Source organism: Bos indicus x Bos taurus, chromosome 17 (assembly GCF_003369695.1).
Source record: "Bos indicus x Bos taurus breed Angus x Brahman F1 hybrid chromosome 17, Bos_hybrid_MaternalHap_v2.0, whole genome shotgun sequence".
Taxonomy (NCBI): Eukaryota; Metazoa; Chordata; class Mammalia; order Artiodactyla; family Bovidae; genus Bos; species Bos indicus x Bos taurus.
Genome location: NC_040092.1, coordinates 32,369,300 through 32,396,843, shown reverse-complemented (window position 1 = coordinate 32,396,843; position 27,544 = coordinate 32,369,300). Strand labels below are relative to the sequence as shown.

General features: G+C 39.4%; 1 protein-coding gene and 1 pseudogene across 7 annotated transcripts in view; both read right to left on the bottom strand.

Moving 5' to 3' along the window:
* Positions 1 to 27,544, bottom strand: part of RXFP1 (relaxin family peptide receptor 1) — a 127,665-nt gene that overhangs the window by 31,935 nt on the left and 68,186 nt on the right. For 4 of the 7 annotated variants that reach the window (XM_027567233.1, XM_027567228.1, XM_027567232.1 and 1 more), the window contains exons 5-9: positions 22,804 to 22,875; positions 19,795 to 19,866; positions 14,843 to 14,914; positions 14,682 to 14,753; positions 13,576 to 13,650 (exon numbers count right to left, since the gene is read on the bottom strand). In XM_027567233.1, the coding sequence (XP_027423034.1) occupies positions 13,576 to 13,650; positions 14,682 to 14,753; positions 14,843 to 14,914; positions 19,795 to 19,866; positions 22,804 to 22,875 (363 nt within the window). The remainder of the gene's footprint in view (positions 1 to 13,575; positions 13,651 to 14,681; positions 14,754 to 14,842; positions 14,915 to 19,794; positions 19,867 to 22,803; positions 22,876 to 27,544) is intronic. The other 3 variants (XM_027567231.1, XM_027567230.1, XM_027567234.1) reach the window with 3 other exon arrangements.
* LOC113875141 lies at positions 4,009 to 6,739 on the bottom strand (annotated as a pseudogene).

Here is a 27,544-nt window from a genome sequence, read left to right as displayed (position 1 = left end):
CCCAGGGATTGAACCTTTGTCTCCTGAGGCTCCTGCATTGCAAGCGGATTCTTTACCACTGAGCCACCAGGGAAGCCCCACCAACTATATAAACAGATATCAAATGGTGATCCATATTAAACATCTGTCCAGAGATCCAGAGGTACCCATGACTACTCTAAGTGGTGTGCCTCTATTTGTTCAGAAGATCCTACTATTGTTGCAGAAGTTGCCACTGCCAAAATAAAGTTTAACCTCTACTTCCTCTGCCTAAACACTCCCCAGAAAAAATTCTCAATAGCCTTTTACCACTGAGAACGCCCTTTCTTGTTTTAGTGTATGGCCACATAGGCCAGTGCAGAGGGAGACCCACAGCTGCCCTTGGCTGTCCACTCCCAATCTGAGCTCCTGATTTGAGCTCCCTTGCTGTGTGATACTAGGTTACCAACAGGAATCTGGTCTGTACATCAAAACTTGTCAAATAGTTGATGTTTTATTATCTCTACTTCAGAGTTATCATGAAGGTATTCTTCTATTGTCTTTAATCTATCATAAGGCTTATGGTGGAATTTTGTGGAACAGAGTAAGCTGAGCTCAGGAATACACTTTCAGAAATAGATGCTGGCTCTTAAATCTATTTATTTTACCCCAACACTTTGCTGACTGATCACCATACTATGTAGAGCCATTCAGGAATAATTGGGACTAAAATACATGAGCTGAAGTGTGACACAGCTACTAAAATCATGAGCATTAATAGACGTGCCTTTATTCTGCTGGCGAGGCTGTATCTGGGATACAGTAAAAATGGATGCAGACAAATCAAAGTCTATCTGAAAAGTCTAGAAGGCCAGCATGTAAGGGTTCTAGAAATCAAGTTAATGGGATGAAAGCGTGTATTTATCACAGAGAAGAGCAAGTCAGAGAGATATATTTGAAGTCAGGCATAGGGTTTTTCTCTTTGGCATTGGATTGCAAAATCAGATTTACTGGTTGAAGGACACAAAACATTTCAAATTTAAGCTCACAGCCCATGGTGTACAGAGACTAAGCTTTTTATTACTGTAGTGATTTAGCAAGGGCATACACTGTAGCATACCATAAGAATTCTATAGACAGGATTTCTGTATTATATGGAATATTGTATTAAAATCTTAAATTTTGATCCTAGATTACCCTTTTAAAGACAAATTCTATTATTTTATTAAGTTGGAAATGAAACACATATATTGGGTCATTAGGTTTGGCCAAGCCCTTTGGCCTTCCATTACACAGGCTGTCAGTGACAAAAACTGTTCATTTCTTTTTCTTGTTTTTGTTGCTATTACTATGAATCTACCACCAAGGGGGTGACTCTTGAACCTCACAAAATATCTTTAGGAGAGTTGATGTTCTTTTCTTGTTAGCTACACTTGTAACTTTTTTTTTCTATTAAAGTAGCAAAAATATTTCATTTAATATTCATATTAATTTACTAATTTGTAAAAGTCAGTAAGAGGTATAAACTAGGGAATTTTGATCAAATTGTTACATTCAACGTTGAATTTATTTCAGTCTTTATTTGTGAATTTGCTTTGGCTTTCTTCCTAAAATTAGAGGTATTAGTTCTTGATACTCAGGGATCAGGTATACAAATCTGCTGCTTGTGCCAGGGCCCCAAGCTCTAAGTGACTTGAGGGGGTGTTTTGCTTACTTAATTCCTGGATCACTTTTCCAACTTAATGAGCCTCTGAATCTAACCACTGTAATTTTTCCTTTATATATAGCAGGACTAGTTGAAAATGAAAATTTGGTTTTTGGACCTGAAGTACAATAACAGAAAACAAAAATAATCTTTCCTGCTCAGCTCCCTCTCTCATCCCCTAGTGGCGTAAACATGCAAATCTCCTCTACCTCTACTTCCTTCCTTGCCTTTTAAACACTTCTGGCTTTTCTTTCACAGAGAAAATCTAGGCAATGAAGGCAGGAAAAGCCTTTGTCTTTCCGCCCAGCAACTGTAATTTACCCGAATGGGCACCTGGTCTCCTACACCCAGTGTGTGATGACCCTCCTCTTGTTTTAGGATAATCCTATGTTTTCTGAGTTTGGTTTATGAATTTGCAAACTCCAGGAGATAGTGAAGGAAAGGGGAGCCTAGCCTGTTGCAGTCCATGGAGTCGCAAAGAGTTGGACACGACTGAGCAACTGAACATGTCTTAAAATATATGGTCAATTTTGGTGAATGTTTTTCAGCCTTTTTTCACTTTCAAGTTTATATCTATTAGGATTAAGTGCAGTTACACAGAACAGAGGGCTTCCCTGGTGGCTCAGTGGTAAAGAACCTGCCTGCCAATGGAGGAGACGCAGGTTAGATTCCCTGGGTTGGGAAGATCCCCTGGAGAAGGAAATGGCAAAACTTCCCAACCAGTATTCTTGCCTGGAAAATCCTATGGACAGAGAAGCCCATGAGGTTACAAAGAGTTGGATACAACTTAGTGACTGAACAAGTACTCTTGCAGGCATGCATGTAGAACAGAGAACCAACTACGATAGTATAACATCACAAGGATTAAAAAAGAAAGTCTAGGGTCATGTAGTCCAAGGCTAGACTGGTAATTTTACCAAGTTGTTAGAAACCTAAGATCTTTCATATCCACTGTTCATATGCCCTTGTCTTCGTAGTCCAAGAAGATTCTAAAACTCAAGCCATCATATCCATCTTTTCCGGATAAGAAGAGAAAGGAAGGGTCTGTCTGTTTCTCTATAAGAGAATTTCCCAGAAGTTCCACCTGATACTTCTTCCTCCTCATTAGTGCCTAGTCATGTGACTTCGTCTGGAGCAGGGAAGTCTGGGAAAGTAATATTTCAGCTGGGTACACTGCCATCCCAAACAAATCAGTTCTGTTGTTGAGAAGGGACTTGGCAGTTTGATATGTGCTGATCAGAGTTAACTCATTAACAGTGTTATTTAGTTCTGCCTATTGTTTTTTGGTTTTACTTGATCTTTCACAGAATGAAACAGGCTGATTCTTATCTCTTACCAATTATATATTTTATTTTTCTTTTGTTTTGGTGGTTAGATGCATCTATTCGGTGCATATATACTCCTAATATAATATCTTATATTAGAAATTGCATTTTAAAAAATTATTTTAAAAATAGTTATTTCTTTGGCTGTGTAGATCTTAGTTGGGGCACGTGGGATCTTCATTGCATCATACTAGATATTTCCTTGTAGTACACAGACTGGCTGAGGTGTGCAGGCTTAGTTGTTCCACAGCACGTGGGATCTTAGTTCCCTGATCAGGGACCAAACCTGAGTCCCCTGAATTGAGATTCTTAACCACTGGACCATCAGCGAAGTCCCACACTACAGCATTTATATGTCCTTCTTGGTACTGCTTAATCCAAATTGGCCAGAATTCTACTATTTAGAAAAAAAAAGTGTCGGTTTTTTTTTGGTTTGCATTTACATGGCATACTTTGGAACAGTCTTTTATTTTTAATCTTTCTTAATCACTTAGTTACAGTTGCATTGACTTTGTAAATAATGTTAGGTTTTGCTTCGTGAGCCAATCTGAAAATACTTTTTCTTTTTAGTAGGTAATTTTAGGCCACTTATGTTCATTGACAAGGCTAATATATCTGACCTTCGCCTGCTATTTAAAAATATTATTTTTTATATATATATTTAATTTAAATAATACAGTTATTGGAGCTGTGTGTTTTCTACCACACTGGATTAAATAAACTTGTTGAAGTATGGTTTTTGTCACCTTCTGGGACATTTAGTAATTTGCTATTCTTTCTTTTCTGTACCTATTAGTACATATGGCCAACTGATCACCTGTAAAAGGTACATCTCATCTTATTAGATACACAGGTAAGAAAAGTTACATTCATCATGTCCTTGGCTCAAAGCAGCAGGAGCTCCTTAGCACACAAATCTTGGCAGAATCAAGTGTCTACTATTTTATATATACATATTAATATTAAAAAGCAGTGAAAGGACCAGACTGCTTGGATTAAACATTCTGTGCAAGGATAATACTAGGTTTTGCTTCTGCTTTTCCTCATCTGTAGTAAGCTAACCTTGACAGAACTAGCTGAACTGTTCCAAATTTGCTTCAGTGCAACCATATGTGATAAAGGAAAGCGAAGTCCATGAGACTGTTTCCTCACTTCCCATCATGTGCGTCTCTCACCTATTCTTTCAGGAATGATAGAGTAAACCATCTTTTCTCCAGGTTCATCAGATGGATCTTGATCGGGTCCTACGGTGAGGACAATGTGGTCTCTAAAGTGCAGTCTCACTGTGTTGTCCAGCCCTGGTAACTGTCCACCTGGTGTTGAAAAGCTCTGCCGAACTTCCCATATAGTAAGGAGAGAATCCATTCATGGCAACATCCTTTCTCATGTCTGCTGAAGGCAGTTCTTTGATGCCCTCTAGCTGGTCTGCAAGCATCCTCAGAAAGCCACCTTATCTTCTTGTTGCAACAGCTGTGGTTTCCATCTGCGGGAGCAGCCACCTGCGGATGCCAGCCCGGAGCTCAACGTCTGCCTTTGTGGTATCAAACACGAGCCCCAAAATGGTGTCCAAAAGGAAATCTCCCCACGAACTGCTCCGGAGGTGTGGATGGTCACGTGCGTGGAGTTGGCCAGCCCCTCCGGAGTGTCCGCCTGCTGGATGGTCCCTCTGCGAAAGCTCAGATCTGCCGGCTTCAGCGTGAACTCCTGTGCTAGCGCCCCACGTTTCATTCCGGCCCGCGAGGCGGCGGAAGGGTGGGTGGGGCGGCGGGTGGGGCGGCGGGCGAGTGGCGGGGGCGGAGAGCGGTACCATGAGTTAGTACAGGCGCCAGTGTTTCTTTCCCTCCAGCTGCAGGATGTAAACCTCGACATCATCATCGTACTGGGGCTGCAGGCCCGGATCTCCCGCGGGGGTTATGTACACATTGGGGCCAAAGTAGCACTCCAGCTTCTCCTAGAACTTCCAGAGCTCATCCGTAATTTTCCGAGGCTAGTGAAATGGAACTGTTGCACTTTTCTGATAAAAATCTTTTCTCAGCTGAAGAAAGTGCACTTTTCCCTCTTGATTTAAAACCTTCTTCCCATGGACACACCTGTAGGTATTTTCGAATCCTCCATAGTACTCTTCAGATCTGAGAGCGTGAACAAGAAGTTCAAGGTCATCTCTCTGGATGAGAAGGGGCTTCTGCTCCCGGAATTCCTTGAAAAAAGTCTCGGACTTGATGGGCGAGATTAAACTTTCAAAGAGGCCACAGGGGCTGTCAGAGTTGAAAGGGGAAGGCCCACTGGCTGCCTCCACCTGCCTGCTTAGGAACAGGCCCCCTCTTCCTTCCCATCCCCAGCAAGCTTCTCTTTCTTTGGCCTCGCTGTCCTCCAGAGGAGGCAGTGAGGAAATGCAAACCAGACTCAAGCCTGTTGCCAGCGGCCTCCCTATATTGTTTTTATAGGCTAAAAAACCTTTGAACAAATGGCTTAAATTTCTTCTAATATTTAAAAAGCTTTGTATATTCTACTGGTTACCTTTATAACTTTATCCAATATACTCTATCTTCTTTTTCTTAGAGAGTAACACTAGTACTTAACAATTTCCTATTATTAGAAATGATTAAATTAGTATATATTGTCTTCCTGACTTTCTTTCCATCTGTCTCTCACCATAGGATTTCGATCAATTATATGCTATTTATTAATGTTCGTCTTAGGAATATCAAATATCCACATACTGGTAGATTTCTTAGTTTTAAATGACATCTTTTGACACCTAGCTATTTTTCTTAGTAGTTTTATGGTTTCACTTTATTCATTTTGAAACTGCCTTCCCTTTTAAGTTATTGTGTCCTCTTCCTGAATTGAGCCCTTTATCATTATGTGATACCTCTCTTTATCCTTGGTTATAGTCTTTGTTCAAAAGGCTCCTTTTCTCCAATGTTAACACAGCCCCTCCAGCTTTTAAAAAAATCACTGCTGCATTTCTTATCTTCATTTAGCAGCATGTATTATAATATCTTTTTTCTCTGGTTGCCACAGCTCTTTTCCTTTATCTTTGGTTTTCAGCAGCTTGATTATCATTTATCAAGTTTTTCCCTTTTACTTCTGTTTGTTTTTTTCTCTGAGGTTCTTAGATTTTTTGGGTTCATTATGTTATTTTAGAAAATTCTTGGTCATTATCTCTTTAGATATTTCTTTAAAATTGAGCAGGACCCTGTGTCTCCTGACTTGCCTCTTGTTTCTAGAAGAGTTTTATCCTCTTTCTCGAATTCCAAGGAACAAAATGCAGAAATGAGAAATGAGAAAATGAGAAAATGCAGAAACAAAGGAAAACAGTCAAGCAAGACTGTTAGCCATAAAACAAAGTCAAGGATGTTAATTTCCTCCTCAAGGGCTGTAGATAACACCATGAGCCATGTCCTTGAGTTGTTTTGCACCCCCACCAGGTGGAGGTGTCACCCCAACCAGGTGGAGGAAGTTAACTGCTGACCACAGGCATGTAGATGCTAGACTGACAGGAACCAGAAGGTTGATGATTGAGATTCTTGCTACCTCACCACCTTGCTACCTCACCATCAACCAATCAGAGAACTGAACCTCAGTTGACCATGCACCCTGCAATATTATCCCTCACCTTGCCTTTAAAAACCCTTCCTTGAAAGACATCAGGGAGTTTGGGTCTTTTGAGCTTGAACTGCTTGATACTTGTGATAAATGCTGTCCTTTCCTTGACCACCTCCGGTGTTAGTAAATTGACCTTGAGCATCGAAAAAGCAATAGAGTTCCAGAAAAACATCTATTTCTGCTTTATTGACTATGCCAAAGCCTTTGACTGTGTGGATCACAGTAAACTGTGGAAAATTCTGAAAGAGATGGGAATACCAGAACACCTGACCTGCCTCTTGAGAAACCTGTATGCAGGTCAGGAAGCAACAGTTAGAACTGGACATGGAACAACAGACTGTTCCAAATAGGAAAAGGAGTACGTCAAGGCTGTATATTGTCACCCTGTTTATTTAACTTATATGCAGAGTACATCATGAGACACGCAGGGTTGGAAGAAGCACAAGCTGGAATCAAGATTGCTGGGAGAAATATCAATAACCTCAGATTTGCAGATGACACCACCCTTATGGCAGAAAGTGAAGAGGAACTAAAAAGCCTCTTGATTAAAGTGAAAGGGGAGAGTGAAAAAATTGGCTTAAAACTCAACATTCAGAAAACGAAGATCATGGCATCTGGTCCCATCACTTCATGGGACATAGACGGGGAAACAGTGGAAACAGTGTCAGACTTTGTGTTGTGGGGCTCCCAAATCACTGCAGATGGTGACTGCAGCCATGAAATTAAAAGACACTTACTCCTTGGAAGGAAAGTTATGACCAACCTAGATAGCATATTCAAAAGCAGAGACATTACTTAGCCAACAAAGGTCCGTCTAGTCAAGGCTATGGTTTTTCCTGTGGTCATGTATGGATGTGAGAGTTGGACTGTGAAGAAGGCTGAGCTCCGAAGAATTGATGCTTTTGAACTGTGGTGTTGGAGAAGACTCTTGAGAGTCCCTTGGACTGCAAGGAGATCCAACCAGTCCATTCTGAAGGAGATCAGCCCTGGGATTTCTTTGGAAGGACTGATGATAAAGCTGAAACTCCAATACTTTGGCCACCTCATGAGAAGAGTTGACTCATTGGAAAAGACTCTGATGCTGGGAGGGATTGGGGGCAGGAGGAGAAGGGGACGACAGAGGATGAGATGGCTGGATGGCATCACTGATTCAATGGATGTGAGTTTGAGTAAACTCCGGGAGTTGGTGATGGACAGGGAGGCCTGGCGTGCTGTGATTCATAGGGTCGCAGAGTCTGACACGACTGAGCGACTGAACTGAACTGAACTGATATGTCTGGAGAGAAGACCCAAGTTTTGTTTGATGACATCTTGTTTTTCCTCTCTTCTTTTACTGTGACCCTTTAATTCAGTTTTAGCCAATTTTATATTATCCTGCAACTTTTGGATTCTTGGCTCTGTATTTCATGTTTTTTTTTTTCTTTTTGATTCAAATGAAAGCTTTCTATTGATCTATCTTCAAGGTGATTGATTCTTTGCTCAGCTGTGTTCATCCTGCTGCTAAGCCTGTTGAAGTAATTCCTTGATTCTCTTTAAAGCTTCCATCTTTTTTGCAGACATTTTACACATGTGCATGTATGTTGCCTACTTTTTCCAATAAATCAGTTAACTGATTAATGGTAAGTTTTTTAAGAAAGATTTTTTGACATGGACCATTTTTAAAGTCTTTGTGGAATTTATCACAACACTGCTTCTGCTTTATGTTTTGTGTGTGTGTGTGTGTGTGTGTGCAATGAGGCATGTTGGATCTAAACTCCCCAACCAGGAATCAAATCTGTACCCCTCTATTGAAAGGGGAAGTTCCAACCACTGTACTGCTGGGGAGGTCCCAATCATAAGTATTTTAATTTCCTTGTTTGGTAGCTGTAACATCTGAGTTATCTCTAGGTCTGGTTCTGTTGATTGCTTTATAATGTGACAAGGATTATTCTTCTTGCTCTTTTTGAGGACTGGACTTTCTCAGCATTGCTGTTAATCATGACCCAGAAGCCCCAGCCCACTTTGTAACAGTACAGGATCCTGGGCTGGAGAGGCTTATCTGTCCATGTTGCTGGAGTAGAGAGCTTTGGCTTCTACCACCCTTTTGGGTTCCCAAGTGGCTCAGTGGTGAAGAACTTGCCTGCCAATGCAGAAGCTGCAAGAACTATGGGTTTGATCCCTGGTTTTGGAAGATCCCCTGGAGGAAGAAATGGCAACTCAGTCTAGTATTCTTGCCCGGGAAATTCCATGAAGAGAGGAGCCTGGCAGATTATAGTCCATGGGGTTGCAGAATTGGACATGACTGAGCACACACACACACACTGGTATCATAAAGCTTTTGCTTCCTAAGAAGGAAGTGTCTCAGGAAGAAGGAGGGGTTTGTGCCTGTGGGCCACCAAAGAAGACTGTCTAGTTTCTTTAATCACCCCTAGCCTTGCTGTGAGTTGGTGGAGACCAGAGGAAAAGAGCCTGTTAGGAGTAGCTGACTCCCCTGAATCTGGGGTTCACAGCTATTCCAGAGGGTTACACTATCCCACACTTAACCTTTACAGGTTTATTACAGTTTTAGCAGTTTTCTTTGTACCTGCTTTATGACCATCAACTCTTCACCTTGTGCTTCTGCTAAAGGCAAAATACTGTAGGTGTCCTATCTCTCCTGGTCATGCCTTAGAATTCAGTGTACTTGCTTGCCTTATGACTGTAGCTCTCTGATGGGCTTGAGAAAATTATGATTGTGTAGATTGTAAAGTTCTTTCTCATTGGTAGAGAGGGAGCAATATTGTCTTGGGGCTTTCTATACCTTCAGTACAGCATTGTTGGAGTGGAATTGTAATATACACTATTTTCTTTATATATATATTTATAATATATAACAAGTATATATAATATATGTATATTTTATTTATACTTCATATTATGATCTTGAAATTGCACCATGTTGATGGAAGCAGGGCGGGTGTATTCATCTTTACTGTACCTGTGTTTGTACATCACATCTTAATTGCCTGTCCTTTCCATGGCTTCCAGGACCTTGCTCCATAATGCATCCTCACTGGTTTTTATATTTTCAAATTCTTTATTTTAGCTTCTTTTCTCTCTATATAAATTTGCTTAGTCTCATCCAAAAATGAAAGTTTACTTTACTCTCGGGATCATCATTTCAACTTTGGCTACTGCCCCAGCTGTTCGTATGCTTATTTACTACTTATTTTTCTTCCTTTTTGAATTTCACATATTTTATTGTGGTGTTTATAGGTTTTTTAAAATTGCTTTGAAAGAGCTATTGGGTTTGGCCAACCCCGGGTGACACATGGGTAAAGAAACCACTTGCCAATGCAGGGGATGCAGGAGACGCAGGTTCTATCCCTGGGTCAGGAAGATCCCCTGGAGTAGGTGATGGTAACCCACTCCAGTTGTCTTGCCTAGGAAATCTCATGGACAGAGGAGCCTTGTGAGCTACAGTCCATGAAGTTGCAAAGAGTTGGACATGACTGAGCTACTGAGTATGCACGCACATATTAAAGGTTTTAGTCTGCTGTCTGTCGTATATCTTACAGGTATATTCTCCTAGGCTGTCATGTCTCTTTTTATTTTATTTATATTTTTCTATGTTTGCTAGCACATCCAACAGATTTTCTAGTTTATACTTTGCTAAATGAAAGTTCATATGCAAGGTAAAGTCATTATAATTAATTTTAAAATGAATACTTATAAAGCAAAAATTATTACTAGCATTAAAATTGGGATAGTATTCACTATCAGGAATGCATGTGGAGTGAGTTGTTTGGATAGTTAAAATTTAAAGATTATAATTTTTATAAAGATTATAACTTTATAAAGAAATTTTAAAAGTCTACCTCCTTAGTGATAAATCCTAATTGTTTTATTTTTATCTGAAATGTAAATTTTCCTACCTTTTTAAAATCAAAGCAAAGTTTTATTATTGTATGAGTGTCCCACATTTGCTTCTGTTTTCAACCAATGCATGGACTTTTAATTGCTAATTTATTCATGTAAATATTGCTCAATTTTACTTAATTATTAAGTTAGGATTACTGAGTATGTTATAACAGTTAATGAATTCTTTTGAACCCAAATTTAATCACCACAAATGATATTGCATTTAATTTGCCCTTTCCTTTGTCATTAGTGAGGGCACTATACTGTCATACCCAGATGCCCTCTGGACTTAGTAAGTAACGATTTAGGAGATGTTTCCCTTTTCCTAGATGGTTCCAAACTAGTGTGTTTTGAATGACAGGATCTGCTTTTTACAGCATTTCTTGCTGCTGCTTTGTTATTAGGTTGATAGTTGTTACTTCTCACTAAAACCAACCTTACTAACTTCCCCTCCTACTTTCAAGCTGGCACTTCTAGTCTGCTGTGAGCTTAAAACTCCAACAACCAAACTTTTGGGAATCTCCTATAAAACAAAAGACAGAGGGAATTTTCATATGACACAGTGCATGCTATTTATGGATCAAATTTTGAAGAGATATTTTGGATTCACTTCTTCATTTTTTTACCTGTCTCTTAGCCACATTTACTGGATAATTGAATTTTGCATAGGTGGGCTGATGCTAAGTACCACCAACAAAGCTACGGTGTGAAAAATTCCATGGAACATATTCTGTGATGAGGCTTCAAAAATAAATTCTAAATATCATATTCTTGTTACACAGAATTTAGAGATGGAACTAAAGTCACTTAGTCTGTCTATACCAAATGAATGGGTGAATAGATTGACAAAGAAAAGAGGTGATGTTATACAATGTCACAACATCCCTTCTGTCTTCTTCCTGCCTCCAAAGTATTTTGTTTTTTTGGAGATATTTTATTTTAGTAAGAGTTTCCATCCAGTATCACAGTAATCCAAGTCTATGTCCCAACCACTAATGCCAATGAAGCTGAATGGTTCTGTGGAGACCTACAAGACCTTCTAGAACTAACACCAAAAAAAGATGTCCTTTTCCTCACAGGGGACTCGAATGCAAAAGTAGGAAGTCAAGAGATACCTAGAGTAACAGGCAAGCTTGGCCTTGAGGTAGAAAATGAAGCAGAACAAAGGCTAGGGAAAATTCGTAAAGAGATGGGAATACCAGACCACCTGACCTGTCTCCTGAGAAATCTGTATGTAGGTCAAGAAGCAACAGTTAGAACCAGACATGGAACAACAGGCTGTTTCCAAATTGAGAAAGGGATATGTCAAGGCTGTATATTGAATACTTGCTTATTTAACTTATATGCAGAGTACATCATATGAAATGCTGGACTGGATGAAGCACAAGCTGGAATCAGGATTTCTGGGAGAAATATCAATAATCTCAGATATGCAGATGACACCACCCTTATGGCAGAAAGTGAAGAGGAACTAAAGAGCGTCTTGATGAAGGTGAAAGAGGAGAGTGAAAAAGCTGGCTTAAGACTCAACATTCAGAAAATGAAGATCATGGCATCCATTCCCATCCCTTCATGGCAAATAGATGGGGAAACAATGGAAACAGTAACAGACTTTATTTTCTTGGGCTCCAAAATCACTGCAGATGGTGACTGCAGCCAAGCAATTAAAAGACACTTGCTCCTTGGAAGAAAAGCCATGACCAACCCAGACAGCATATTAAAAAGCAGAGACATTACTTTACCAACAACGGTCCATCTAGTCAAAGCTATGGTTTTTCCAGTAGTCATGTATAGATGTGAGAGTCAGACCATGAAGAAAGCTGACTGGGAAGAATTGATGCTTTTGAACTGTGATTTTGGAGAAGACTCTTGAGAGTCCCTTGGACAGTAAGGAGATGAAATCAGTCAATCCTACAGGAAATCAGTCCTAAATATTCATTGGAAGGACTAATGCTGAAGCTGAAACTCCAATCATTTGGGCACCTAATGCAAAGAACTGACTGATTAGAAAAGACCCAAATGCTGGGAAAGATTGAAGGTGTGAGGAGAAAGGGATCACAGAGAACAAAATGGTTGGATGGCACTCTGACTTGATGGACATGAGTTTGAGCAAGCTCTAGGAGATGGTGATGGACAGGAAGCCTGGCTTGCTGCAGTCCATGGGGTCACATAGAGTTGGATGTGACTGAGCTACCAAAGTGAACTAAGCTTAGAGGAGTTAGTTCAGATAATAGGAATGTTTAATAAAATCATGCTAAAATTTTCGAGGAATTGTGACACAATATTGACAAGTACCATTTGAGAAAAACCCGATATCCAAAATGAACTAGGCAAAAATAGAAAAGTTAGTTGTCTTCTGTAAGAAGAGATACAGGGAACCCTCCTATACTGTTGGTAGGAATGTAAATTGGTACAGCCACTATGGAGAGCAGCATGGAGTTTCCTTAACAAATTAAAAATAGAGCTACCATATAATAGAGCAACACCATTCCTGGGCATATATCTGCAGAAACTCTAATTTGAAAAGGTACATGCACCCCAATATTCACAGCAGCGCTATTTACAATAGCCAAGACATGGAAGCAACATAAATGTCCATCAACAGAGTAATGGATAAAGAATATGTGGTTACTCAGCCACAAAAAGAAAGAATAATGCCATTTGCAGCAACTTGGATGGACCTGGAGATTATCATACTAAGTGAAGTAAATCAGACAGAAATACAAATATCATATGATATTGCTTATGTGTGGAGTCTAAAGTATGATATAAATGAACTTATTTACAAAACAGAAATAGACTTACAGACATAGAAAACAAACTAATGGTCACCACAGAAGAAAGGGGGGAAGGAAGGGATAAATTAGTTGCTTGGCATTAACAGATGCACAGTACTATATATAAAATAGATAACCAACTAGGACCTACTGTATAGCACAGGGAACTATACTCAATATCTTGTAATAACCTATAATTCTTTTCCATTATACACATACATATATATAACTAAATTACTTTGCTGTACTCCTGAAACTAACAGAACATTTTAAATCAACTATATTTCAATAAAAATTAAAAAAGAAAAATACAGCAACTTACAGCCAGTGCAGTCTGGGCATGTGCTGACAAAGAGATTTGTCAGGCAAGCAGGTAAGGACATTATTCATCAGTACTCTGAAAAAGAGAATCAGAAAGGAGTCGCATTTTTCTGTTTCTTTTTTCAACCGAAGTCAAACATGGGTTTATCATTATTCTCATGAAGTAGAGAACATCTAATAAGTTAGGTACATTCTTATTCTAATTTTTTGGTAAGTCTTGTTATATTTAAGTGCTTGTTCGTAATAAAATTAGACAAGTGATATTTGTCATATGGAAGAAGCAGTGACACCAGCAGACTGAAGAAAACACCTGTACCCTTCAATTGTGGGTGGTGATTTCAAATGAACGTTATTTTTCTTTACCAAGATTAATATACTAAGTCCCTTACATATGAATGAGTTCCATTCCAAGAGCATGTTCTTTAAGTCCAATTTGTTCGTAAGTCCAACAAAGTTAGCCTAGGCGCCCAACAAACACAATCAGCTGTATAGTACTGTACTGTAATAGGTTTATGATACTTTTCAAATGAATAATACATAACAAACACAAAAGATAAAGAAAACATTTTTGATCTTATAGTGTAATATCTTGAAAAGTATAGTAGTGTGGTACTACAGCTGGCATACAGAGGCTGGCACTGAGTGAACAGGGAAGATGAGCTACTGACTGGAGGACGGAAAGAAGGTGGGAGATGGTAGAGCTGAAGGATCATCAGCAACAGGAAATGGAAGACAAGCTGCAATGTCACTCATGTCTGATGTTGATGGAACACATGTTCACATCTTTAAAAGTTCACAGCTTGAAGGTTTGCATGTAGGGGACTTACTGTAAAGCGTAGTACTGGTGTGCCTAAGAATATTGGAATGAAACATGACTGTGAGGCTGCGTTCAGTTTCGATGGGCTGACATTCTAGAAGACAGAAGATCTTATAAAATTGTTACGACTACAGAATAGCCTCGTAGAATAGGACTAGGAAATGGTTTTTAGTTGGAAAGGTCTTTTTCGGGTTCTAATTCCAAATAAAACGCTATTAAACTCAAAGTGATCATTTTTATTCATGTGTTTTCCTTCAACTGAAATATTTGCTTAAATTTTTAGTACTTACAGGAGAATAAGAGAATTTAGTCCATAAAATGTTAGTGGGGAAATTCGATTGAGGTGATTATCTTCAATTATCCTGCCAGCCAGGAGAAAAAATGGATTCATTTTATATATTTTTTCAACATAAAGACAAATACCATAATATGCCACAGAAATGAAACATACAGCCATTCTAGTCTGTGGAGATCTTCAAAAACACCCGGCTTCAAGAGGGTTATTCTGTTATGACTGAGATACCTGAAAAAAGAGAAATGACAGTAAATTGGTTATCTTCTTGATATCTTACAATGAGGAAAGGAAGAACAATAGTCATTCATCTTAAAGTTTCTTATATGCTGTTCTCATCAGGCCATTTTCCTGCCTTTGGAACTCTTAATGTTCTTTATCATTTACCTTTCCATATCCAGTTTTTAATTTCTCAATTATCAATCAACCATCAACCAGTCAGTCAGTCACTCTATCTATTCATCTATTCATCAGATTGTTTTGACAGTGTGCTGCTGCTGCTGAGTCACATCAGTTGTGTCCGACTCTGTGCGACCCCATAGACGGCAGCCCACCAGGCTCCCCCGTCCCTGGGATTCTCCAGGCAAGAACACTGGAGTGGGTTGCCATTTCCTTCTCAGTGCATGAAAGTGAAAAGTGAGAGTGAAGTCGCTCAGTCGTGTCCGACTCTTCGCGACCCCATGGACTGCAGCCTACCAGGCTCCTCCGTCCATGGGATTTCCCAGGCAAGAGTACTGGAGTGGGGTGCCATTGTGCTAGGTCTCTAATCCCTTTCTTTGAGGAAGATGACATCTGAGCAGGTAAATAGTATAGCAGCGGAGGGAAAGAGCTAGAACATACAGTTACTCTGACTTTCCAGCAGAGAAGATGCTGAATGCTGTTTGGGGCTGTGGAGTTTGGAGGGGAGAGCAGACAGTGAGCCCTAATGGAAAGAGGCTCAACTGAGAAGAGATTTGGATGAGGGTGTGTCATCCATAAAGCAAAGCATGGGTGGGAGTGAGTCCCAGAGAGAGGAAATGACTTATGCAAAGGCAAGAGGTGTGAGGGTGACAAGTTGAAGGGTCACTGTGAAGAGGCTGAAAGGGGACACAGGAGAGGGGGGACACACGCCCTGGGGCAGGCAGGGACCTGCTCTGGAGAAAAGACACTGAGCACCTTATGGGGAGTCTGACCCCCTGTACTCTGAGGAGACTTGATTTCTCACTCTTCTGCAGAGTAGATGCTCGCTTCCTTCTGTTACACTGATTGCTTATGCGTTTTTCTTTTTCTTCCAAGAGCAAACACCAGCTTTTAATAACTTTCAAAATCACCTCGTGTATAAGTGGAATCAAGCTAGAATAGTCAATTCGTAGAGTCAGAAAGTATACTGGTAGATGCCAAGGGCCAGGGGTGAGGGGTGGGGAGGGGAATGGGGAGGTAGTGTTTAATGGGGCCAGGGTCTCAGTTTAGGAAGGTGAAAAATTAGGGATATGGATGGTGGTGAGAATGCACAACAATGTGAATGTATTTAGTGCCACTGAACTGTACAATTAAATATGATTAAATTGTTTTATATTTTGTAACTTTAACCTCAATATAAAAAACATTTAAAAAAATCACCTCTCTTCTTTTATAGAGGCCTTAGAGTCTTTGTGTAGTTTCTTTTTCCCTGAAGAAAACTTTTGGACACACACACAGACACACATAACCCAACAGAATAAATAATGGGATAAATAAAGGGAAATAGTTGCAAAAATCTAATTCCATTTAACTAATCAATCTAATTTAATAAAATTAGTTTAATCTAATTCTATTTAACTTTGTCCTTTTGATTTGGGAAAGTGGAGGTGAAACTCTCAAAATACCTAAGGTTGCCAGTGGTAGCAAGAGTCCAGGACTGAAATGTATGCAAAATTCCTCTCCTTCTATTTTGGCTTAAAATGGCAGAGAAACTGTCTTACATGTTTATTTCTGTATCAATTTCTCTGGCTCAGCAATTCTGCTCTGAATTGCTGTCAGACAGTTTGGTTCCTAGCTCTGCCACTTAACAGTGTGACCTGAAGCAAATGACTTCTGAAATCTCCAGTTTCCCCAGTTCTGAAGTGGAAATAACATCAGAACCTAATTCACGGGGTTGTTGAGCATTTGAGGCCAGGCGTGTCAGAAGCGCTTGGCACATATTATCATGACGATGTCTCTGTTCAACTTCCCACATCAATTTCTTGCCTCCTCTTTTCCCCACTGCCTGTGATTCCTATGCAAGTGTTCATTCAGTCCCATTTCTACTGATGCGTGGACCACACTGATTTCTCTCTTCACTCTGACAAATTGGGCAGTTGCGTGTGATGTGTTGTTAGTCGCTCAGCGGTCTCCGACTCTTTGTTACCCCCATGGACTGTAGCCCTCCAGGCTCCTCTGTCCTTGGAGTTCTCCAGGTAATGATACTGGAGTGGGTAGCCATTCCCTTCTCCAGGGTCTCTTACCAACCCAGACTTCCTGGGTCTCCTTCACTGTAGGCAGATTCATCGTCTGAGCCACCAGGAAAACCCAATTCCACTTCTACTCATATGTGGACCACACTGATTTCTCTTCTTTCCTCCACTCTGACAGATCAGGGAGCTGATATCCTATGAAATCTCTCCTGCCAAGAATTTCCTTTTCTTTCTCCACCCCGCAGGTCTGACTTTTGCTTGGGGGTAGCATGGGATAAGACCCCCACACTCTAGCCACTTCTTCCCTTCCCTTGCAAGCCTGGAGCCCCAGTTAGGCTCGGGAAGATGGAAAGCATCTCAGAGGCTCCCTTAAGAGTCACTGGAAGTCCCCCAAGTAAAGGTATTTGATCCATCCCCACCCCCAAAGCCCTGTGCTGTCTGTTTCACCCAGTCCTCTTCAGTTTTCAGTCTTCATTCACTGCTCTGGACCTGAAATGATAACCGCTTTCAGACAACCATCATAGCAGCTGTGGTTTGAGCAGGTTTAGTCCTAAGAAAGTAAATCCCTCACCATATCTCTAACTATGATATATATGTGGGCATTGTTTCCCCAACATAGACTGTAAGCTTCTGGAAAGCAAGGGGGTGCCTCTCCCCAGAGGAAGCACATGGTTCTCCCTGAAATACGAGAGTGTAATGTGCTGGAAGGCAGCAGGTCTGACTTCTCTTTCTCTGTACCGCCCTCTAGAATGTCTAGCTGAAGAACTTGCACACTCTGAGGGATAATGAATATCTATGGATGAGTGACAAGCAGAATCTGATGGTGATCCATGAAAACCCAGGACCGTGTGACATTTTTACATGCAGACAATATTCTAGTGGCAGGAAAAAGCCAAGGAGCGGATGGAAGACACTTCTGCATTTACTCTCCAGTTTCTACTATCTTTCAAGAGCCCCCTGTATATTCATTGAACATTATACCAAGCAGATATGTTTAAAAGTTTTGAATAGATTTGTGAGAGATTGTAAAGAAAGGTAGTCAGAAATATGATAAGGATGAGTCCAATCCTGACTTCGGGTAATTTGCTATGACATGAAAGAGCAGGGGACAGAAGGGACGAGGACACGGCTACAGGGGTTACTGTTAAGACTTTGGAACTCCAGTGACTTTCTTCCACTTTGTTACTAAGTGATTGGGTGGCCTTCTTGACTCAAACCCAAACTCTGATACCACCAGTGAGCAATCTGACCAAAGTTTCTTGAGCTAAGGATTAAAAAATGGGATAGAATAGAAAGCAAGGGGCCAGGAATAGAAATACAAAAAACTTTTATTTATGTGATTTTGGGTCATAAATCCCTTCAATAACTCCTGGGAGTCAGCTGCTTGGTAGAATGCAATGAAATGGAACTCTGAGAATGACTATTTTAAAAAACTTTGCTCTTAACTACAATGAGATACCATTTCACAGCCATAAGGATGGCTGTCATTAAAAACTACACAGCACAAAACAACAACAAAATCCCAGAAAATAGCAAGAGTTGATGAGGATGTAGAAGAATTGGAACCTGTGCATTGCTGATGAGAATGTAAAATGGTGCAGATGCTGTGGAAAACAGTAAGGTGAATCCTCAGAAAATCAAATGTAGAATTGCCATATAATCCAGCAATTCCAGTTCTGGGCATTCACCCAAGAGAATGGAATCAAGGGCTCAAAGAAATATTTGTACATCAATGTTCATAGCAACATTATTTACAATGGCTGAAAGGTGGAAATGACCTCAGTGTCTGTCTATCTAAGTCAATAAATAAAAAATGTGATACACAGAGTGGAATATTATTCAGTCTTACTATAGTTACATTCAGGAATGAAATTGTGATATATATTACATGGATGAATCTTGAAGGCATAATGCTAAGACTAAGATGTTATGAAATAAGCCTGACACAAAAGGGAAAATATTACCTGTTTCTACTTCTGTGAGGTCCCTAGAGTAGTCAGATTCGTAGGGACAGAATGTTCAATGGTATTTGCAAGAGGCTGGAAGAGAGGCTTGGGGAGTTAGAGTTTAATGGATGTGGAGTCTTAGTTGGGAGGATGAAAAGTTCTGGAGATGGATAGTTGAATAGTGTGAATGTACTGAATACCACTGAACTATATCCTTAGAAATGACTCAAATGGCAACTGTGCTATATGTATTTTACCATAATATTTTTTTTAAACTTTGTTCTTTCAAACTTATCATGCTTTATATATTTGTACAAGGAGAATTAGTGAGAAAAGCACAACTTTGGGTTTTCTCCTTCATAAATTTTAGCCATGAGTAGGTTTTCTCAGGTTGATAAAGGTCATTCAGTCCTCATTCTCATCACTATGGCTAATGCATATTGTGTGCCTAATTCTTCTGATTTTTTTCATTCATTCCTCTCAACAACCCTGAGGTAGGTACTGTTGTAGTTTTCACTTTTACGGTAGAGGGAGTTGATGCTTAGAAAGGAAAATCAGTCCTCAAGTTCACACACCCAGTGAGTTGGTGCAGCATGTGTGACTCAAGGTCCCACGCCTTTGGCCCCAGTGTGGAGATGCCTGCTGTCTGCACATGCCCTGAACGCCATCATGGGTGGCAGGGCAATATGCAGTGGGATGGGTCGGGTCCACAGGCCACCACGGAATGGGAAGACTAATTGGCCCTGGTACTTACAGTTTAGTAAGACTGTACAGTCCTCGGAAAGCATAGACAGATACGGATCTAATCTTATTGTTTTGCAGGCACCTGTGAAAATGATTATTAAAGGGAAAACATGAGGAAAAGGAGTTTCAGTTTTGCAAGAATGAAAAGAATTTTGTAGATGGATGGTGGTGATGGTGGTGCAAAAATGCGGGCATGTTTAATGCCTCTGAATGTACACTTAAAAATGGTGAAGATGGTACATTTTATGTCCTGTGTATTTTACCACAACATCTTGTAATTACCTATAATGGAAGAGAATGTAAAAAAAAGAATACCTATGTTTATATATATGTATAATTGAATCATTTTGCTGTACATCTGAAACTAACACAACATTGTACTATACTTCAATAATTTTTTTTTGAAAAAAATAAAAAAGAGGAAATGTCAAGAATTCTTTAAAATTAAAAAAGATAAACAGGACAAAATAGTGAAGCTGGATATATGTAATTTTCTTTCTTGATTAAGTTCATAAATTACTGGGCTGGTTTTTATTTAGAGCTTCTAGTTATAAATTTAGACTTATGATGCCTAAAATTTAACATTTGAATTTTCAGTGAGCAAAACTTCAATTTTAGGGCCTAGCAAGGTACTTAAACTAATCAAAGAGGCCTAGAAGCCTTTTTAACATTCTGATATTTCCTGATGTAATTCTATAAACTTGATACTATTCAGCACAGCCCTGGTAGCACTACAAGGCTATGACATTACTAAGACCCCAAACCATATGCCATGTTCATCACAGATTGGCCAAGCAAGTCAACTTGGATTGTATTTATTTGACACCCAAGTTTTGCTCCAAAAAGTGTTTGAGAAAATGTATCAAATATACATACCACAGAAGAGAAAAACAGAAATACAAAAAGTCAGGTCTAGAAGACTATAAATGAGCTTGGAAGGCCAAGCAAGGATGCTGGCTGCAGAGTTCACTGAGGTCATGCTGAAGGTGGGGCCTGGAATTAACAGGAGGTCAGAGGAAATAGAACCTGGAGCACAAGCCCTTGCATTCCATGTACCCAGTTAAGCTCCACACATTCATAAGCACTGGCCCCAGGTTGTAGCAAGGAGGAAGTAAGGATTTTAAGCCTGACTTCTTTCCTTCTTCTGATGCGAGTCACCATTGTCCTGGTGTGAGTGCGTGCTAAGTCGCTTCAGTTGAGTCTGACTCCTTGCAACCCAATGGACTGTAGCCCACCAGGCTCCTCTGTCCACAGGATTCTCCAGGCAAGAATACTGGAGTGGGTTGCCATGTTCTCGTACAGGGGATCTTCCCGACCCAGGGATTGCACCTATGTCTCTCACGTCTCTTGCATTGACAGACTGGGTTCATTACCATTAGTGCTGCCTGGGAAGCCATATATTGCCTGGAGGTGGAATCAAAGGATATCTCTAGCCACCAATTACAACTTTTTTGGTAATTAGGCTATTTTGATCTATTACTTGGAACAAATTGGTTGTTCAAGAATTAAAGTTCATTGTATAACAATGCCAACATACTGAAATTAGAGTTGAAGTCAATGGCACCCCACTCCAGTACTCTTGCCTGGAAAATCCCATGGACGGACGAGCCTGGTAGGCTGCAGTCCATGGGGTCGCTAAGAGTAGGACACGACTGAGCGACTTCACTTTCACTTTTCACTTTCATGCATTGGAGGAGGAAATGGCAACCCACTCCAGTGTTCTTGCCTGGAGAATCCCAGGGACCGCGGGGCCTGGTGGGCTGCTGTCTATGGGGTCGCACAGAGTCGGACACGACTGAAGCGACTCAGCAGCAGTAGCAGCCTGACTCCTTTTAAACCATGTGAACACAAGGTGGTGCTACAGATCGGGAAAATTCTTCCTACTCCAGAGATCAGGAAACAGGAAGAAAGTGTCCTCTTGAAATTTGTGTATCAGGCTTAAACTTGAAAACCTCTTCTCTCTTGATTGATTAATATCTAGAATATACTTCTGAAAAGTCTTTTATTGGAATTCAGTTTTCAGATGTGAAAACTTTTTCTTCAGATAATCTGAGCTTTGAGAATATTTCATCAAACAAAATGCATAATTTTTCTTCTGATTCTGTTCTATTTCTATTATCTTAAAGAAAAAGTACAGATAGATGATATCTATGTACCAGGGTTCTATAGTGTAAACACAAACCCAAAACCAATGCAAATGAAACCAGGAACTCTGACATGTTTTCTCCATAGTGTAATGCAGACACAGAATACTTAAACCTAGCAGTTTAAGCCTGTGACAATATGAAAATGAAACCAGGAACTCTGACATGTTTTCTCCATAGTGTAATGCAGACACAGAATACTTAAACCTAGCAGTTTAAGCCTGTGACAATATAATTCAGCCACAAAACTGACCTAAATAACAGGCGACCATCACCGGGGCCATTACAGATTTTGAGAGTACGTTGGTAATCTTAGACTGATGGGAAGCCAACATGTCAGATAAAACTCAATGAGGTAGATGTGAACATGGAATTAATTCTACAAAACAACATGCTTGGAGGTTTCAAACCACAAGAACTTGCTATCTTGTGTAGAGATTGGACTTGCAAACATACGGAAGAAAAATTTCCCTATCTAAGCATGAGGGCAGGCCTGGTAAAGGGTACTAACATCTTTCTCTATGATTGACGTTGAGGTACAGAGAGCAAAGCCTCTTGAGTGTCTTTACTTGGGGGAGGGGCAAGAGAATTGAGAGAATTCTCAATACACATTGAGAATTCAGAGTAAGAGAATTCACAGTACACATACTTTGGTTTCTTTAGGGATAGATATCTGAGAGTTTGCTAGGGTGGCTTCTAGAAGCAGTCAGAAAAACAATGTTACTTGGTAGTCTCCAGCTAACAGTTAAATACTTCCCCAAAGAGGGGTTAGACTTAAGCAGAGGTGTAGTGTTGGTCTCTGCAGAAGTGCGAAGAAACAGATATGCCAAAAAACATTAGTCAATTTAATACTAAGAATTAAAATTTTTTCTTACAGAGTCTGAAGACCATGGTACCTTTTGAAGACATTAGGAGGAAGCTTTCTTATTAAGTTCCGCCTGAGTGACCTGAAATAAATGTAAATTTTGGATTTTAAAGTTCTTTTCTTTACTTTTAATAGCAGTATGAACAATTATAAACTCTATTTACTTTAAGACTAGCTTTCAGGAAATACTTTGATTCATAATGTCACTCTTGTATTCATACCATTTAAAATTTTTTAGAAGAGATTTTTGTTTGAGAGATATCTTAATTTTATTTTAATTAATTAGTGTTTTATTAAGATACAGCTGATTTACAGTATTATATTAGTTTCAGATATACAACATAGAAATACAAAATATTTATAGATTATACTGCATTTATAGTTATTAGAAAATATTGGCTACATTCCTGTGACGTAGCTCATTTATTTTATTCACAGCAGTTTGTAGCTCTTAATCCCCATTTTACTTTGCCCCCTTCCCTCTCCCCACTGGTAACCACTAGCTTGGTTTCTATACATATGAGTCTTTTTGTTTTGTTATATTTGGTAATATGTTTTATTTTTTAGATTCCACATATAAGTGAAAACATAGAGTATTTGTCTTTTTCTGACATATTTCACTAAGCATAATACCCTTGAGGTATTATCCACTTTGTTGCTAATGGTAAATTTCATTCTTTTTTATGGTGGAGAAGTATTCCATTATATATATGTACTATATCTTCTTTATCCATTCCTCCATCAATGGACACTTAGATTGCTTCCAAGTCCAAAATAGCATTTGTCAGCACCAGGGTCTGCTTGGTAGAATGAGCTCCCAGAATGGCTGCCCCCTTGTCTATGTCCCCAGAGTGAGCTCTCGTTGCCTCCTGCCTCTTCAGGAGGTTCTCCAAGATCAGCAGGTGAGACTAATCCAGGTTCCTTTCAAATTACTGCTTCTGCCCCAGGTCCCTGAGCAGGTAAGGTTTTGCATGCACCGCTTAAGAGTGGAGTCTCTATTTCCCACTGCCCTCTGGGACTCCTGAAAGTAAGCTCTGATGGCCTTCAAAGACCAGTGTTCTTGGACCTCGTCTTCTTGGTACAGGATTCCCATATTGAGGAGCCTGATGTGTGGTTTGGGCCCCTTGGTCCCTTTAGGAGAATCTCTACAATTGCAATTGTTCTCCCATTTTTGGGTCATCCCCTGGGGTTATGGGTCTTGATTATACGAAGTTTCTGCTCCTACTTCCCTTCTTGTTGTAGTTACTTCTTTCTGACGTTCGTTGTAGACCGTCTTTCCTGGTAGGTTCCAGTCTTTTTCACAGATGGTTCTGCAGATAGTGATGGTTTTGTGGTGCCCATGAGAGGAGGTGAGCTCAGGGTCTTACCATCCTTCGGTCTTGGGAATTGCTTCTCTTCATAGTACTAATTGAACTAGGACTGTTGATTTTGAATTATTTGAAATAGTTTTCTTAAATTTAAGTTACAACATTGTAATTCTGACAAAAACTTGAAACAATAAAACTGGTAAAATAATCTTCAGTTATGTTCTTTTCTATTTTTATTTAACAAACAGAAAGCATCTCAGTTTTTGAGTGGCAATAAGGATAGTGTTTTCTTGTTTAAAGCATATTCAAGAACCTAATATTATAATCCTCAATATTTCAATTTTCACATTCCACTACCTTTGCTTCCTTTAAAAATTATTTATAAAGGAAACTGTCCATTGGTCCATATAGTTGAACCATCTTTATTCAAGAAGTAATCCCAATGCAATTTCTAATAAGTTGTATAAAAAAGATTTCTACTTGTATTACAGTTTATAAGCAGCTTGACACAGGCCAGGTTCACATAATTGTGGTTGTATTGAAAAGGACCTAACGTTTAATTCTTTAAGCAATATAATATGGTAGGAACAAAATAAAACAAGCAAAAAATCCCAACCATTGAAGCTGGCAGTCCCTGGCATGAAACATACATAATCTTTCCATGTCAGTTTCTTTAACTGTGAAAGAATGTATTTGGACTACATGACCTCTAATAATATGGTGCCACTGTTGTTACTGTCCTCGTCTATTATGACGGAGCAGGTGCTCATTAAGAAATGAGCAATACACCTCACTGATGGGAGTTTGATCTGCTGTGGGACAAACATTTGGAAACAATGGTCAACATAAAGAACTCAGTGAAGAGACAGCTTCATACAAAAGACATGACTAGTGTTACTTGTGTTGGTGTGGACCAGTATTGCCTGAACTTGATAATGAATCCTTCTTAAAAATAGCTTCTCAGACTCTTGAGAACAAATTTTTGGAAACTAACTGGAGAAAAAACTATTCTAGAATATAGAAAACTATGTATTCTCAACACGAACGTTATTGGAAAATTAAGAAATTAATTTCTTAAGGAGTGAAAAAAACTTACTTTTTAATAGATAAAGAACTAGTATGTGTAAATATACACAGTATATCTGAAGTATTAAAACATCACAGATGAGGACAAAAATGTCTAAAATATCCTCAGAAAGGGAGGCAATAAGGAAAGAAAAAAAGTTAAGAAACACCATTCTAAACTATACAGACCCGTCATTTAGTGATTTTTTTTTTTTAATGACTGAATGTCAAAGGTTGATTAACTAGTAACCTTCTCTAGAGATCACTGTTAGCTGCTGGGTTATCACCAAATGTTTTATTCCTTATATCAGCTAATTGAAAATCCCTTTTCTACTAAGAGTTCTCACTTGGCTTAGAGCTTCAATTCTGCTTTATATCCCTGTTTAAATGTTTGTGTTGTGTAAGGATTAACTGCTAAATGTTTGGGTTTGATTTAAAGTTACTGATGAAAGTTTAGTGTGCTTCCACAAGTGTGTTCATTCATTAATTTTCTCAACAAACCTGGGTTGAATGCCTTCTATTGTACTTTGCAAAAAAGGTAATATCCCTGTCCTGGATAAACTCATACTCTATTTGGATGACAAATAACATACTTTATTAAATAAAGATTCTTCTTTGGATAATAGCTCAGGACTATTTTTTACTGTAATGATTTACTTGTAAATTCAACTCAGAAACACGGTTTAGAGCTTATTGTACTTGTTATGGACTTGGAAGTTATATAGAAAAACCACATTGTAGGGCCCCCATGAAGCTTATGGCATTCTCCTTTTTCTGGTGGTGATTAGGACCACCCCAACCACTATGGCATGAGGGAGAACATTTGATATACTTAAAGGAGATACAACTGAGATTCTACGAAAGAACTCAAGAGGAAGAGGCTAATAGCTCCTGAGTGAGAGGGTGACTCTAGAAGGAGGGGTGGCTCCTTTAATGACTCCTGAATAATGTTTCTTAGGAAGTTAAGTTTTTTTATTAATAGTGCCTAGAACTTATAGACTACTTCTTTCTAATGATGCAGAATATTTCACAAGTAGCATTCTCTGTATTTTTATAATACCCTACTGACATAAAAAGAGGTAGGTGTTAATTCTCTCACTTTACAGGATGGACCAAAATACTTTTTAATATAGTAGAGCCTTGTATTTTAACATTTAATATTAATGAAATGTTATAGACATGAATTCCTGAGCTTGACTCCTACATTTCCAAATGCCTGTTGGCAATTTCCATGGAGTGATCTTTAATCTATCATTGAAAAAACAACTAAATTGAAGTTCTAATCTGCCCCACTAACTGTCACCAAGTCTCCCCTATCACCCTGTTCCTCAGGACAGAAACCTTGGAGTCACCCTGAATCCTTTCTTCTCTCTTGCCTTCTGTACCCAATCATTCATGAAGATCAGATTGCATTCTAGATGCAGATGTAGAGCATGGATGTGTGAACATGCGAGTGGGGGGAAATTGGGATTGACAAATACACACTGCTGCTGCTAAGTCATTTCAGTCGTGTCCGACTCTGTGCGACCCCACCATGTATAAAATAAAGAACTAGTGGGAAGCTGCCGCGTAGCCCAGGAAACTTGACTTGGTGCTATGTGATGACTTGGAAGGCTAGGATGGGGCGTGGGAGGGAGGCTCCAGAGGGAGGGGATATATGTATACATATAACTGATTCACTTTGTTGTGTAGCAGAAACTAACACAAAACTATGGGCTTTCCAGGTGGTGCTAGTGGTAAAGAACCCGCCCACCAATGAAGGTTAGAGGTAAGACATGCCGGTTCTATCCCTGGGTCGAGAAGATCCCCTGGAGAAGAGAATGGCAATCCACTCCAGTATTCTTGCCTGGAGAATGTCATGGACAGAGGAACCTGGCAGGCTACAGTTCATAGGGTTGCAGAGTCAGACATGACTGGAATGACTTAGCACACAGCACACAACATAACACTGTAAAGCAGTTATGCCTCAATTTAAAAAAAGATCTGATTCCAGCTTTTCTTCATATCAAGGGTTGAAAATTGGCAGCTCATAGGTCTGTATACATCTCTTTATAAATGTCTATATTTTTGGATGCGTGTGTATATGTATTTTGAGCCAGGATAACCTTTTCTAAGTTGAATTAGAATGCCTTCAGGGGCACTTACACTCTCTTCTTAGTCACTGCTATATCTACTTCCATTCCTCCAGCCCTTTTCCTCTTTTTCCTTTTACAAAAATTAATTAAATTGTTGAAAAATATATTCAAATTCTATTTGTAGGAAAACAAAAGATGAGATTACCAACATGAGGGTATTCATTGATTTGGACTTGCTAGCATTTCTGTACAAGCAGTATTAGTGATGATTTTTTTCTTTAAAACTAGAAGAAACTCATCTTAA